The sequence below is a fragment of the Bombyx mandarina genome, chromosome 08 (genome assembly GCF_030267445.1).
Source record: "Bombyx mandarina strain Sakado chromosome 08, ASM3026744v2".
Taxonomy (NCBI): domain Eukaryota; kingdom Metazoa; phylum Arthropoda; class Insecta; order Lepidoptera; family Bombycidae; genus Bombyx; species Bombyx mandarina.
This window is the reverse complement of record NC_143215.1, coordinates 7639433-7653265: the sequence shown is the minus strand read 5'-3', so window position 1 is coordinate 7653265 and position 13833 is coordinate 7639433. Positions and strand designations below refer to the sequence as shown.

Genomic DNA, 13833 nt, shown 5'->3' with positions numbered 1-13833 from the left:
ACCCCCACTACGCCTACTATGTAGCTCGCGTTCAACATATTCACACGTTGCGCTGGTGTAGTGTTTGTGAATAAGCGCGCGGTGTGACGTCGCACGGCATAAGTATCATGAAAAGTCTGCCCATCTCTCTCTCACGCGGTCTAGCTTATGAGTGTGAAGGGGACAGTTAATGTTTTGCTTTTGTTAATGTTTATAAATACAGCGTGGTCTTATTTTTATTATTGTTTTTGGTTTAATATTAAATTATTATTGTCTAATTGTAATAGCATAAGTTGATAAAAAATACTTTGCAACAGCTTTACCGAGGCAGTCCCCGAGTGCCACACGTCTTTTTTGTAAATAAAACGATTGTCCCAAAAATATATTCCAAACAACGGTAGCTTTATGGCCCGTCACGTTTCATGGCGTTCAAGTGGCTGTGTCAGCGATGGACAGACTTGGCTTCCTCCGGCTTTTATGTAATATTCGTCCACGGGAGTTATGCGAGGATGCCGCCAAAACATGTTATGCTTGATGTTTATGGGCTTGCATAAGCGTTGATCTGTACTGGATTGAAATTTTGGGGGAATTTCGAAAATTGCCAAAAAAAAAAAGGTTTAATGTAACATAGAAGCGAAGAATGTATTTTTGTAATGCTTATGCAAGTACATGTTGAAGATGCAGATGTTGGTGCTAACAAAATGTGAATGACATAAAAAGAAAGAAAGAAAGAAAGAAAGAAGAAAGAAAAGATAAACATACAATTACATATAATTAATAATAATATAACCTTGAAGCTAAATCACTTTGCAATTTTTTCAACATAAAAATACAAATATTTTTAACGTGGGATGATACTTCACTTTCGATGGCTTCAAACTAGGATTTCCTCCTGTGTTAAATTTGTCTATTACGCCATACGAGACAAAAACAAATACATTCAAACGCGAATACTAAATATCTCAATAAAGAAATTGACCCTCGCACTATTCATACTGTGATACTGTCTACAATCTCTTGATGCCAACACGAGTTACTTAGCTAGTCTGTCTAGCAGAGCTATAAAAAGTAACCGTCATCACGTAGACTATACATTAGACACTATAGCCATCATACTAAGACTATACATAAATAATAAAAAATTTACGTTACGGACGTTTTTTCCCGGTTAGGGTACCCCTCCGCATCGTTCCATAAGGAAATTCGTTCCAATAAATACAAACGTCACATCTTAAAATCCAGCAAATTAAGTTCTGCTGTTAAACTAACTTGAATTTTATTAAATAAATTAACCCGCAATAATTTAACAACCTTCCTTCGCAGAAATCAATACGCTGAGCACAATACCGACGGTCGTTCAATATTCTTCTGTACAATCTCCCGGAAGATAATTGTCTTACACAAAAGAACAGTAGAAAGTAGTCACAAAGGGGTACGAACGAACTAGATTACATTGAGTTTACCCAGGACGTCCCTCGGGAACCGATGCAGCGTTCCGACTCTGTATTTTCATCTAATTTCACTATATTTTTACGTTGTAGCACATTCAAAACTAATTTCGCAAGTAAATTCACTTAAAACCACGTGATTGATTTTGATAATATTTATTGGAATGGAAACTTATGTTTAATTTTATCTTCCTTATTTAGATTTTTGGTGTCATGTCGCTCATACATGCTATGCATGGTCGCAGGTTCAATACTGTATACGTAACAGCGTGCTTAATTATTTTTGAAAATCATATAGACGATTAAACGTATTTTTGTGCTCATTGGCGTTTTATTATCAAATTCAACACAAACAGAGACATTACAAGAGATATTACTTAATCTGATCCGCCAAATAAGTTGAAGCGCGTGATTACTTCCATTTAAAAATAAGTAGAACAGTGACCATAAAAACTATAGTATAATATTACTTAGGATAAGATTGAGATTGAAACCTCGTGCCTCGATGTATTAGAAATGATAGAATACCACTAGTAATAGCTCGAGAAGCTGAGAGTCGAGTATCAGTGTCGCCATCAGTGTACCAATTCGGCAATTCGTTTTCGCCGCAATACTCATGTCCTTTCATTACTTTATTGTACTCTCTTTAACCCCCATACCCCTACATATCTCAAAGGACCTTTCGTGTTCCTAGGTGATACGCATAATTTTTCCCTGAGATCATCGGATAGCCTGAGACTGAATATGCCGGCGCATTCATCATCATTCTTTGACAATCCATTCACCGTCCAGGCGGTTCGATTGTGGAATGCTCTGCCGGATGCAGTGAGAAGTGCTCCAACTTTAAACTATTTTAAAAGAATGGTGAAGGGACACTACTTATCTGCTTAGTGCTGTTTGTTTGCATCATTATCATTTATCATTTCCATACTGTTGATTTATTATGTGTGTGTAAGTATATTAGTATGTATTGTATGTAAGTATGTATATTGGTATATATTATATGTAAACGGTATATATCTATTTATTGTATGTATATATTTTCTATAATAATGTAGTGTACACCGCAAATACCTGCTATATTTTTATATTTTCCAGAATTTCTGTAAATTAAACGGTTGTCTGGAAGAGATCGCTTTTAGCGATAAGACCGCCTATTGTACAAATGTATTTGCTTTTTGACTGTTTTTTGAATGTAAATTGTGTTTTGGTGTGCAATAAAGTGTATTCTCTCTTCTCTCTCTCTCTATCAGTGTCTTTTGTTTAAAGACCTAACAGGTTATTCTGAGGCTAAAATACCCTATTTCAGTGTCACCTAATTAGTAAGTAATTGTGGTTTGTTTTCAACAAAATGGATAAATCTAGCACCAGAACTCTCTTGTGGCAAATGAAAATCGAACCTCATTGATGAGTTCATCAGCATCATCATCACAATATCAAATGCCACTACACACTTTGAGATATGAGCTTGAAATACCAGTTATAGCATGTTTGTTATCCCACCCTTTAGGACAGGTCCATATGATACTTATACCTATAGTTAGCTTGAGATAACCATATAGCATGTTTGTTATCCCACCCGTCAGGACAGGTCCATAGGATACTTATAGCTTGAGATAACCACAGTATTTTCAAATTACAATACAGAATCGCGCAATTAAACCGCGGACAGAGAAACTCACATAAAATTTCATATTCACGTACAAAATTCTAAATAAAGGGCACTCAAAGATTCAGGGAGCACAATAAACCTTCTTTAATTACACGGGGCCGGCTGGAACGGGGCTTAGCTTTTATCGCTACCACGTAGGTGCTCGTTAAGCCGAAATATAGCTACAATTAACAAAAAAACCCACGTACCATTTAATAAGGTGTTAAGTTTACCGTGGCGGCGTTTACGGAATGGTCTTTCATTTGCAACAGAATGTTTTATTGTTGCTGGTGTATTTAGTAATACAGTACTCATATTATCGCAGCTTAATTAGAAAGCTCATATGCCGGTAAGGTTTATTTTATCGAGTTAGTTCAAGCATGTTACAAAGAAACAGAGATAGATGTAACTAAGCATCAGCATTCAGAACAGTCTTTTTTTTATGGTAAGTGTTTACCGTCGCCCATGAACTTCAGCAATGCCAAGCCGCTGCCTACCGTAAATTAGTAAATGATTTTCAAAAAAAATGGAATGTATAAAGCTGCAAGGTGAGCGTAATCGTATACTCCCTATGATTATCGTCCTAACTATTCAGATCCTGATAAAATCCGCATCAATTGGGAAAATATTCAAGAAGACATTAGTATGCGATACTCATCTTACTAGGCAGCAATATTCCTGATATTCCCGCCTACTCTGAATCGATAAGCTGTCTTAGAGTGTATCAACCCTTTAGATTGAAATGTTTGGGGTTCCCGATGTTTGTCTATTAATTTTTTATCATGACTCATACAAATAAAAAGAAAACGAATAAAATTATCCATAAATTTGAGCCAAAATAAAGCATTAAGTAATTAATAATGGTACACATCATAATGAACTTAATAAAAATACAAACCAACTCACACACCGATTTGAATACAAGGAAATTCGTTCAAACTCAATTATAAAATTCTACTCGTACAGCCATACCAGAAACCGAGTTAATGTATCAATAGAAACGAATAAAAATATCTTCAATCTCGAACTATGATGAGACGGAGCTCCGTAGCAACTTTAAGCTAACAGCACCAAATATACTCGCACTCCTTGGGGAGGAAAATAATTTCCCATTTTCTAATGCATATACTGCGTCACATCCCGACGAGTCTGCAAGTAATTAGTGCAAACACGACGGCGGCATGATGTTTGTCGACAAGGGTTACCCACGGGTACTCCAAAAATGTATCTCGCGAGACATGCCGCTATATATACTCTTCGTAATGTATACACATAAATAAAAGGATAAAGTTTTGGAATAATAATAATAAAAAAAAACAGAGATGAGTCTTGGAAGATTTGAAATGAATCATTGAATGATCAAGAATGATCTCATTGAATATGTATTTGAACTATACTTCTCGATTCTATGGTAAATGCAAAATAAGTCAAATGTAATGTCAAGTTATGAAGAAAAAATAAAAATATATAATTCCTTTAAGAACACGTCTGAGCTTAGGTTGCCGATTCCGATCCGTTGCCGATTTTACTGGTGGTAGGACCTCTTGTGAGTCCGCGCGGGTGGGTACCACCACCCTGCCTATTTCTGCCGTGAAGCAGTAATGCGTTTCGGTTTGAAGGGTGGGGCAGCCGTTGTAACTATACTTGAGACCTTAGAACTTATATCTCAAGGTGGGTGGCGCATTTACGTCGTAAATGTCTATGGGCTCCAGTAACCACTTAACACCAGGTGGGCTGTGAGCTCGTTCACTCATCTAGCAATAAAAAAATAAAATAAAGTATTGCATTTTGAAGCAGGATTTTGCACTGTTTGATATATAAAATGACAGTCTTACCTTCCATTGTAACCTGAAAAAAAAAACTAAAATGTGTTAAACATGAACAAACTGAAATATATGATTGTAAATTTACACTCCAAAGACTTGTAAAAGTAAATAGTTTGTCAAACTTATATTAGGTGTCATCACCTCACGATACCATTATTCAACATCATATCGAGGGGTGAAAAGTTATTTGGTTTAAGCGACATTTCGCTTAACACGCGACTTCTATCTTTGTAATTAAAGGTACTTTTATTTGGTACTAGTGGTTCCCGCAGTAATCGAAATTCGACTATAATTAATTGAAATTATAAGTTTGAACATTCTTATTGGTTCTATTGTCAAAGACTTTCTATTCTTTCTTCGTTCTTCTTCATTCTCCGTTCTATTGTCAAAGGCTTCTATAATCACAGATATCGCCAAGACTATACTACAGACAAATAATGTTAAAGACAAACAATATTAATCTATTCTCAATTTGACCACAGACTTTAAAGAATAACAAAAGTTTCACAATTGTCAATTTATAAAGAGTATATTTATACGTATGTGTTGTATCAAATACATGCTAGTGTGTGTCATTTTTTTGTTTATTGATTTAATGTATCTTTTATGCATTATCTTAAAAAAATATTAGCATTGTGCAATTCTTCTCTATATTCTCTATAAGTGTGGAAAATTTCATTCTCCTCCGTCCGCGCAAATTTTCGTAAAAAGGGATACAAAGTTTTTGCTTCACGTATTAATATATAGATTATCATCAACAGTTTGATGTTTTTAATGGAACTTCAATTAAGTTTACTCCATTCAAAAAGCTGAAGAAGTTCTTTTTGAGTTGAGTTATGATATTTTTTCTATATTTTAAACTTCAAATGGTTCTCCTGTAAAGTTGCAAATATGTCCCTTAAGCCACATAGCTTTTCACCTCTCGATTTGGATTGTTTTGAAAAGTACAATTTCTTTCGTTTACAATATTTGCTCTACCAGATTGGAATGGAACCTCTGGGTCTGCGGAGGGACTTCGGTTCCCTTTGTATTTTGTACCGTATGTTCCATGGGGAGTGCTCTGAGGAATTGTTCGAGATGATACCGGCATCTCGTTTTTACCATCGCACCGCCCGTCACCGGAGTAGAGTTCATCCATACCACCTGGAGCCACTGCGGTCATCCACAATGCGTTTCCAGAAATCTTTTTTGCCACGTACCATCCGGCTATGGAATGAGCTCCCCTCCACGGTGTTTCCTGAGCGCTATGACATGTCCTTCTTCAAACGAGGCTTGTGGAGAGTATTAAACGGTAGGCAGCGGCTTGGCTCTGCCCCTGGCATTGCTGAAGTCCATGGGCGACGGTAACCACTCACCATCAGGTGGACCGTATGCTCGTCTGCCTACAAGGGCCACAAAAAAAAAAGATAAAGTCTCACAAGATATTTTTGTTTCCGTTTAGATGATATCGTACTATCGCATTGCTAAAACATTTCAATTATACTCGAAATAAATACTGTCGTTTCTCCGCCATTTAGTTGAAAATCCTTTAGTTGAGATACTTGTACTTTAACTTAGCAAATAGGCTTCGGGTTACTCTTGTTTACTCATTAACAACCGTTTAAAGTTAGACAAATAACACTGAAACACCAAATATTGGGACGAAAATTTCACTGTAATTAGAACTGGTAAATTTGTAGTTTCACTTGTTAATTGGATATGTTTCTCTAAGGTTCTTTTATTACATAGATGAGTTGATACGAGATACGTGAAAGCCACAATCCCTATTGAGACATGAGGTCAAAGTCTCAATCCTATTGCACAACAGCTGTCTCAATCATTAAAGATGCACCCCATTACTGTTTTGCGACAGATAGGATGGCTGTGCTTACCGCTGCAAAATACGCTGTGTACGTCAAAGTCACAGGACGTATCCTAGTTAATCCTTTGCTAGTTTTTTTTTTTTATAACTCCATCTTGTTGTGTCTTTAAAGCGGTTAGTTGCCCTCAATTAAGAAAAATAGTATTATTATTCGCCAATAGATGTCGGGAAGAGTTGATTATCGAAAATAAATCGTAGCTAGATCGATTTATCGCCCCCAAAATCCCCTGTATACTAAATTTTATGAAAATCGTTGGTGCCGTTTCCGAAATGCAGATTATATATATATATATATATATATATATATTAATATACAAGAATTGCTCGTTTAAAGGTATAATAAGATATTATCTTGATGACTGATAGTACTATACCATCATACTTATAATTTCTACTTTCTGCAAGAAAGGCCACAAAAGAAAAACAAAGAAATAAATTAAAATAAAATGAACACTTGTCACACTGTAATGCGCTGTCACAACGAACAAAGGGGAAGTTTTTTTTTTAAACTTGGTAAAAAATATGGGCTCGCCCATTGTGAGAGGTGCTTTTTGCTCTCATTTCCTTATTTTTGTGTTGAAAGGATTAACAATAGTACAGGTACGGTACGGAATATATATTATTATGACTTGCATAATCCGTTTCCGTATTGTTCTATCCGGTACTTTTTACTAGCTTCATTTAAGGCTTGTAGTATGTAAAAAAAATGTACAGCTATAATTAATGGAAATGCAAACGCTTTCCGAAGTCCGTTTTGCATTTGAATAGGAGAACGTATGTTGGCAAACGTTAAATCTTAACTGATTTTCGTTGTTTCGAAGTCAGCGTGATATGTAACAATATTTTAGTGGCGTCAGAAATGTTTATGAGTTAATGTTGAAGACATGAAAACGATGTCCGCTATCTGGATTTTATCTTCTTATGAAAAAGTAAAGCGAATTTTGCATCTTTACTTCATAGTTCTAGCTTAACAATCTAAGCTTAGAAGACGAGAATACAAATAATACGACCAGACAATCTGACCTCCTAACGTCTTGAAACTTGAGACGTAAGGTCAAAAAAACACTACTGTAAGGACTGCTTCGTGAATGAGGTAGGCAGATAAAATATAATAATGAGATGGACATTAGATTGTGTTCCCGCATTAGAGACAGTTAGTAGGTAATTTGAAAATTATATGATAGTATTTACTATTGGTAGGCAGTGAAAGTGAAGATGGTGAAATAGTAGCTAGGTCAAACTACGATTAAGCTTTCATAATACCAATATTTTATAAAACATGTAAAAAGTGCCATTAATTTATTCTAATAATAATAAAACAGTTTCCCGTGGGAATGAGATTTTATTGGTATTTGTTACTCTCCTTTTCTTTTCTTTTTTTTATCAGGAGGAAATCGCCGGACTCCCACCCTCCACTGGGGATGGAGGGCGGGGCATGTCGGAGTCGAACCGACTAAAACCTCCTGTCGCTCAACAACCCGCGTCCGAACCTCGCATGAGACAGAACCCATGAAAAGGCAAAGGGGGGAAAGTGAAGCGTTTAGTGCGGAGCACATCTCTCCCATCACCCTCCCCCTCTTGTTATTCTCCTGATCTAAAATTATCATTTTCCTAACTTATTAAAAACCATATCAATCTATTGCTTCGTTTCGACGTGAAAGAAGGACAAACAAACACACTTTCACATTTATAATATTAGTATGCATACCAAGAGATACTAAAGCAAAACGTTGATATCCATTGTTATCCAAGAATAATTATATTGTATTCTATGTTTAACATATGTAATTTCTTCAAACAGCGTGTAACAGAACATACATGGGTGATGTGGGTCGAACTTACGAGTTGGAAGTACGACGGCCTCGGGAAGATCATCTGCCCTTCGTCTGCCACCTCAACTTCACAGCAACGGGAGGGAACTACGGAGATATAATTCAGGTATTACCTGTAAAAAAAACAGGTTTAACTGCGGAGATATAATTCAGGTATTACCTGTAAAAAACATAGAATTCAGGTATTACCTGTAAAAAAAAACAAGTTTAACTACGGAAATATAATTTAGGTATTACCTGTAAAAAAAACAGGTTTAACTGCGGAGATATAATTCAGGTATTACCTGTAAAAAACATAGAATTCAGGTATTGTCTGAAAAAAAAACGTTTATTAACTTCGGAGATATAATTCAGGTATTAGGTACGTGTAAAAAAAACAGGTTTAATTACGGAAATATAATTCAGGTATTACCTGTAAAAAAAACAGATTTAACTGCGGAGACAGAATTCAGGTTTAACCTGTAAAAAAAACAGGTTTTTTACGAACATTTTATTTTTATTGTCACTGACGTGTAGATCGTTAACATATTAAAATAGATTTCGCCAAAAACTCCTTCACAACCGTAACCATATAGAAACTTCGCTGATATTTTATATAATTCTGAATTCGTTTGTCCCCAGTTGACATTTGACACGTTTACCGTCGGCAAATTCGTGTCGTTCACGTCAGACGGTTGTCCGGATGGACACATGACAATTGTGGAGAGAAGTCCGTCACCGCCCACCGGTCAGTGGTGCGGCTCTGCTTGGGGTTACACAGTGTACTTCAGCGAATCCGATTCCATAAACATGACTCTCCGACTGGACAGGCTAAGTCAACAGGTAAGTTTAACACACTATCGTAGTTACATTTAAATGTGTTTAAAAAAAAGAATTACATTTGAAGTTAATTAAAAAAATCGTTACGATGATGATGCGGGTTCGAATCCCGCCAGGGGAAGATATTTTTATAATAAACTAGCGACCCGCCCTCGCTTCGCTTCGGAAACATTAAAACACACATGAAACCAAAAAAATAAAATAAAAAAAGTAGCCTATGTTCATCAGGGACAATGTCGGCTTCTAATGGAAAAAGAATTTTTCAAATCGGACCAGTAGTTTCGGAGCCTATTCGAAACAAACAAACAAACAAATCTTTCCTCTTTATAATATTATAGTATAGATTATTACTAGCGACCCGCCCTCGCTTCGCTTCGGAAACATTAAAACACACATGAAACCAAAAAAATAAAATAAAAAATAAATAAAAAAAAGTAGCCTATGTTCATCAGGGACAATGTCGGCTTCTAATGGAAAAAGAATTTTTCAAATCGGTTCAGTAGTTTCGGAGCCTATTCGAAACAAACAAACAAACAAATCTTTCCTCTTTATAATATTAGTATAGATTAGTATAGATATAGATTATAATAAATATAAACTGTCTTTTCCAGGCTTATGGATGTATATTAAATTTAAGTATGTTTTTTATAAAAATCTTACATTTATTTCCGTTATCTGGTACCTGTAACACAAGTTCTTTACGAACTTAGCACGGGACCAGTTAACGTGGCGTGATTGTTAGTAAATATTATTTATTTACTTTTAGTTTAAAAGAATATATTTGAAAATGATTACGTGTTTATCGTGTCGATCTTGTGTATTTTTGGTACGAAGTCGCTTTCAAAATTATTCAAATGACGCTTTAATTAAGCTTAGCTAAGAAGATGATTTTTTTCCTCAAGCAGAGTTTCAATTAAACTGTTCCTAGCGAAAACTGGAATGAACTATACTACATCAACATCTATGGATAAAATAATACGGGTATTTAGTTAAGCCTACAATAATGTCGTTTTAGTATTCTTATGTTCATCGACCAGCAATGTAACGTAAAAGTAACGAAGAACTTTTAGTTATGATTTATTTTGAAAATAATATATCAAAATTACCTTCTTTGTTTGCTATCGCGTCCCGAGTCACTCGTTATTCCCCTGTGTTCATTTTCGGGAACGTTACCAATACATCTTAAAGTGACACAATAAAATTATTCCCTTTTCCGCGTTCCGTTCGCGACTACTCTCTCTAGCCCGGAAGAAAACAAACACGCCGAGCTAGCTCGTTATTTGATACACAACTTGTTAATAACACAGCGTGACATGTTTAATTAGAGTTTTTGCGTGTTGCAAAGTTAATCCGTATAAATGAACAACGGTATTTATCTTCATTAAGAGTCACTTACTAAGCATCCCTTTGTGTTTTACTGACGTAACGTAACTAACTACATGTTTTCGCCTGTGACTTGACTAATATTTCACATCGCCCCGCTTTCACGGTTCACCGCCTTTCCTTTATCTGCTTTTAGCAGCCGTATTATGTGCACCAAGGGTTGAACTTTCGATCAATTAATTAGGCGACGATTACGGATGCCCTCTAGGGGCCGCACGGGATGAGCCCAGCTCGCAATTACAATAATTAATGTTATTACAGCCTTAATTCCATAATTTAATAACGGAATTTTCGCTTCGAAGATTCCGTTTGGAATTCCTGGGTCGTGGACATTTTTCGATTTTGTTGTGTTGATCGTTAATTTTAAATAAGATGATTTTCAAGTTATATGTATAATTTGAACATTTCCCATCTCACCAAGTGAGTTTTGGAGTCGTCGCCTCAAGAATAAGAACACTGGGTGTGTACTCATATTAAGCGACGGTTCTTTGCCGGCGTTAAAATTCCGTATACAGGTAAAAAGTCTCTAAGGAAATATGTACGTACTAAGCAAATGGTCAGAAACGACTTCTACATTTATGGCTTTTTACTGATCGTAAGTCGTGTTGTGAAACCGCTACGGAACATTTTTTTATTTACAATTTGAGTTGATTTCGAATTTGATTATCTCTTTTTTTAAGATTTATCGATTTTTTTTGTCTTGTATTTTTATTCCTAATATGCTTGGTTAGCACAGTATTGCTATGAATGCTATAATTCAAAAAATACACAAGGAACTGATGCTCCTATTACACATGGTGAGATTAATTTATTACTGTTTTAATAATATTTTTATCGTACATATACATATAAACGGTAGGAAGCGGCTTGGCTCTGTCCCTGGCATTACTGAAGTCAATGGGCGACGGTAACCACTCACTATCAGGTGGGCGTGTGCTCGTTTGCCTACAAGGGCCATTAAAAAGACAATATAATATATCCTTACCAAAAACAAAATAATCAATAATAATGAAATTAATAAACGTTGGGATAGCTGTGTTTAAATTAAATTCAGATTCAAACCAAATGTCGTATCCTTGTATTCCAGTAACCACTTAACACCAGGTTATCCGTGAGTTTGTTGACTCATCTAGGCAATAAAAAATCAAAGAACGTATTTTTAAAATTTCTTAAATCTGGCCTTCAACTTTTTTTTACTATTAAACTCCTTCTGATATAGTCATTGTTGATCTTATCGATATCACACATCAAATAGAATGTTTGCATCTCAGCAAAATTTCAAACCTGTTATTTAGGTAAAATAATTTTTTTTTAGATTTTACTGGTGGTAGGACCTCTTGTAAGTCCTCGCGGGTAGGTACCACCCCCCCCGCCTATTTCTGCCGTGAAGCAGTAATGCGTTTCGGTTTGAAGGGTGGGGCAGCCGTTGTGACTATACTGAGACCTTAGAACTATATCTCAAGGTGGGTGGCGCATTTACGTTGTAGATGTCTATGGGCTCCAGTAACCACTTAACACCAGGTGGGCTGTGAGCTCGTCCACACATCTAAGCAATAAAAAAATATATATATATTTCACTAAGAAAATTTGTTCTCAAATTTTATGATTGCAACTTTATATAACAAACGTATCTCCACTAATACTTCATCACAATAACAATACTTTAACGCGAATATATTGAAATGAGAGCCCAAAACGACGGATATACGAAAACAAAGCTAAACGAAGATCCAACAAAACGGTGAAATTCAAATTAAAGCCGAAACGTTAATGAGCGAAGTTCCATTTATATTTAGCTATTTGTTCTGGTGACAGCCCAACTTGTTACAGGGTGTTGGCTACAATTTCGACTTCAAGTTGGCTTACAAGTTTTTGAGGCGAAGCGAAGCTCGGCTGCGATACGGAAATGCGACTGTAGGGGCGTGGAGGGGAGAGAGGATCCCTGGTACATACTGTGACTGCATCCTTAGCGACTGTGATCTGAGGGCCTGCCGCATACAGTCACCAAACTTTCCTGGAGTGTATCCTCGCAACGCTACTTGTACATACCGAATCGAACATACTAAGGTAAGAGTGATTTTCTTATATTTCTGAAACTTTATAATGTTTTTGATGTTTTGGATTATGGTACGATGTTCAATATGGGACGATGCCCAGGGTTATCCTAACCGGGAAAAACGTCCGTAACGTAAGATTTTTATTAGTAATGCACACAGTCTACGACTTAACTTTGTAATAACGTACAAATTAGTAATGCACACAGTGTACGACTTAGCTTTGTAATAACGTACAAAAAATAACATATTTTTTTATCATTCATTGACCACGATCTCAGGGCGTTCGTTTGCGCAATACACTAACTCTTATGCAAACAACCGTGAATGAAGTGTACCACAATAAGTTCGTACCGAATGAGCGTGGGTTGTTGCGAAACCTCCAGTTTTATTTTCTTTATACCTCGAATATAACTTAAAATTTATATTTTTATAATAAGGAACTTCGTTCCGGTGTCCCACGACACCACACATCTTTTTTATTTGATTATTGAAACATTTTGAACACATAGCGTTAAAATCTGTTTCTACACTGTGTAACTTTTTAATAAAATAAAACCCAAATCCCAAAGTATATTCTCAGAGAACAAATAAACCCATATTTGGTAACCCTCCTACTTAATTATTAATGTAAATTCACACGAAGGCTTACGGTCACGCCTTCGGGTACATATTAAAGTTATATCCTTATTTAATATTCCAAAGCCGGCTTTAAGAGTTGGTAATAAAGAATATTTTTGCAGATACCAGCCGATAAACATGTGCTGCTGGCAGTTCGACAGACGAACAGCCACAAAATTCATATCAAAGACCAAATAGTGAAGTACGATAGAAGTCAACGTGTTTTAAAGTGAGTAATTTTATCTGTTTTTTTTATTGCTTAGTTGAGTGGACGAGCTCACTGCCCACCTGGTGTTAAGTGGCTACTGGAGCCCATAGACATCTACAACGTAAATGCGCCACCCACCTTGAGATATAAG

General features: G+C 36.0%; 1 protein-coding gene across 1 annotated transcript in view; it reads left to right on the top strand.

Annotated features, from left to right (window-relative positions):
* The window catches only part of LOC114252628 (uncharacterized), a 71016-nt gene that overhangs the window by 43804 nt on the left and 13379 nt on the right, over nucleotides 1-13833 (top strand). Inside the window, exons 3-6 of the mRNA XM_028187187.2 lie at nucleotides 8567-8703; nucleotides 9219-9419; nucleotides 12630-12866; nucleotides 13597-13703. Of these exons, the coding sequence (XP_028042988.2) occupies nucleotides 8567-8703; nucleotides 9219-9419; nucleotides 12630-12866; nucleotides 13597-13703 (682 nt within the window). The remainder of the gene's footprint in view (nucleotides 1-8566; nucleotides 8704-9218; nucleotides 9420-12629; nucleotides 12867-13596; nucleotides 13704-13833) is intronic.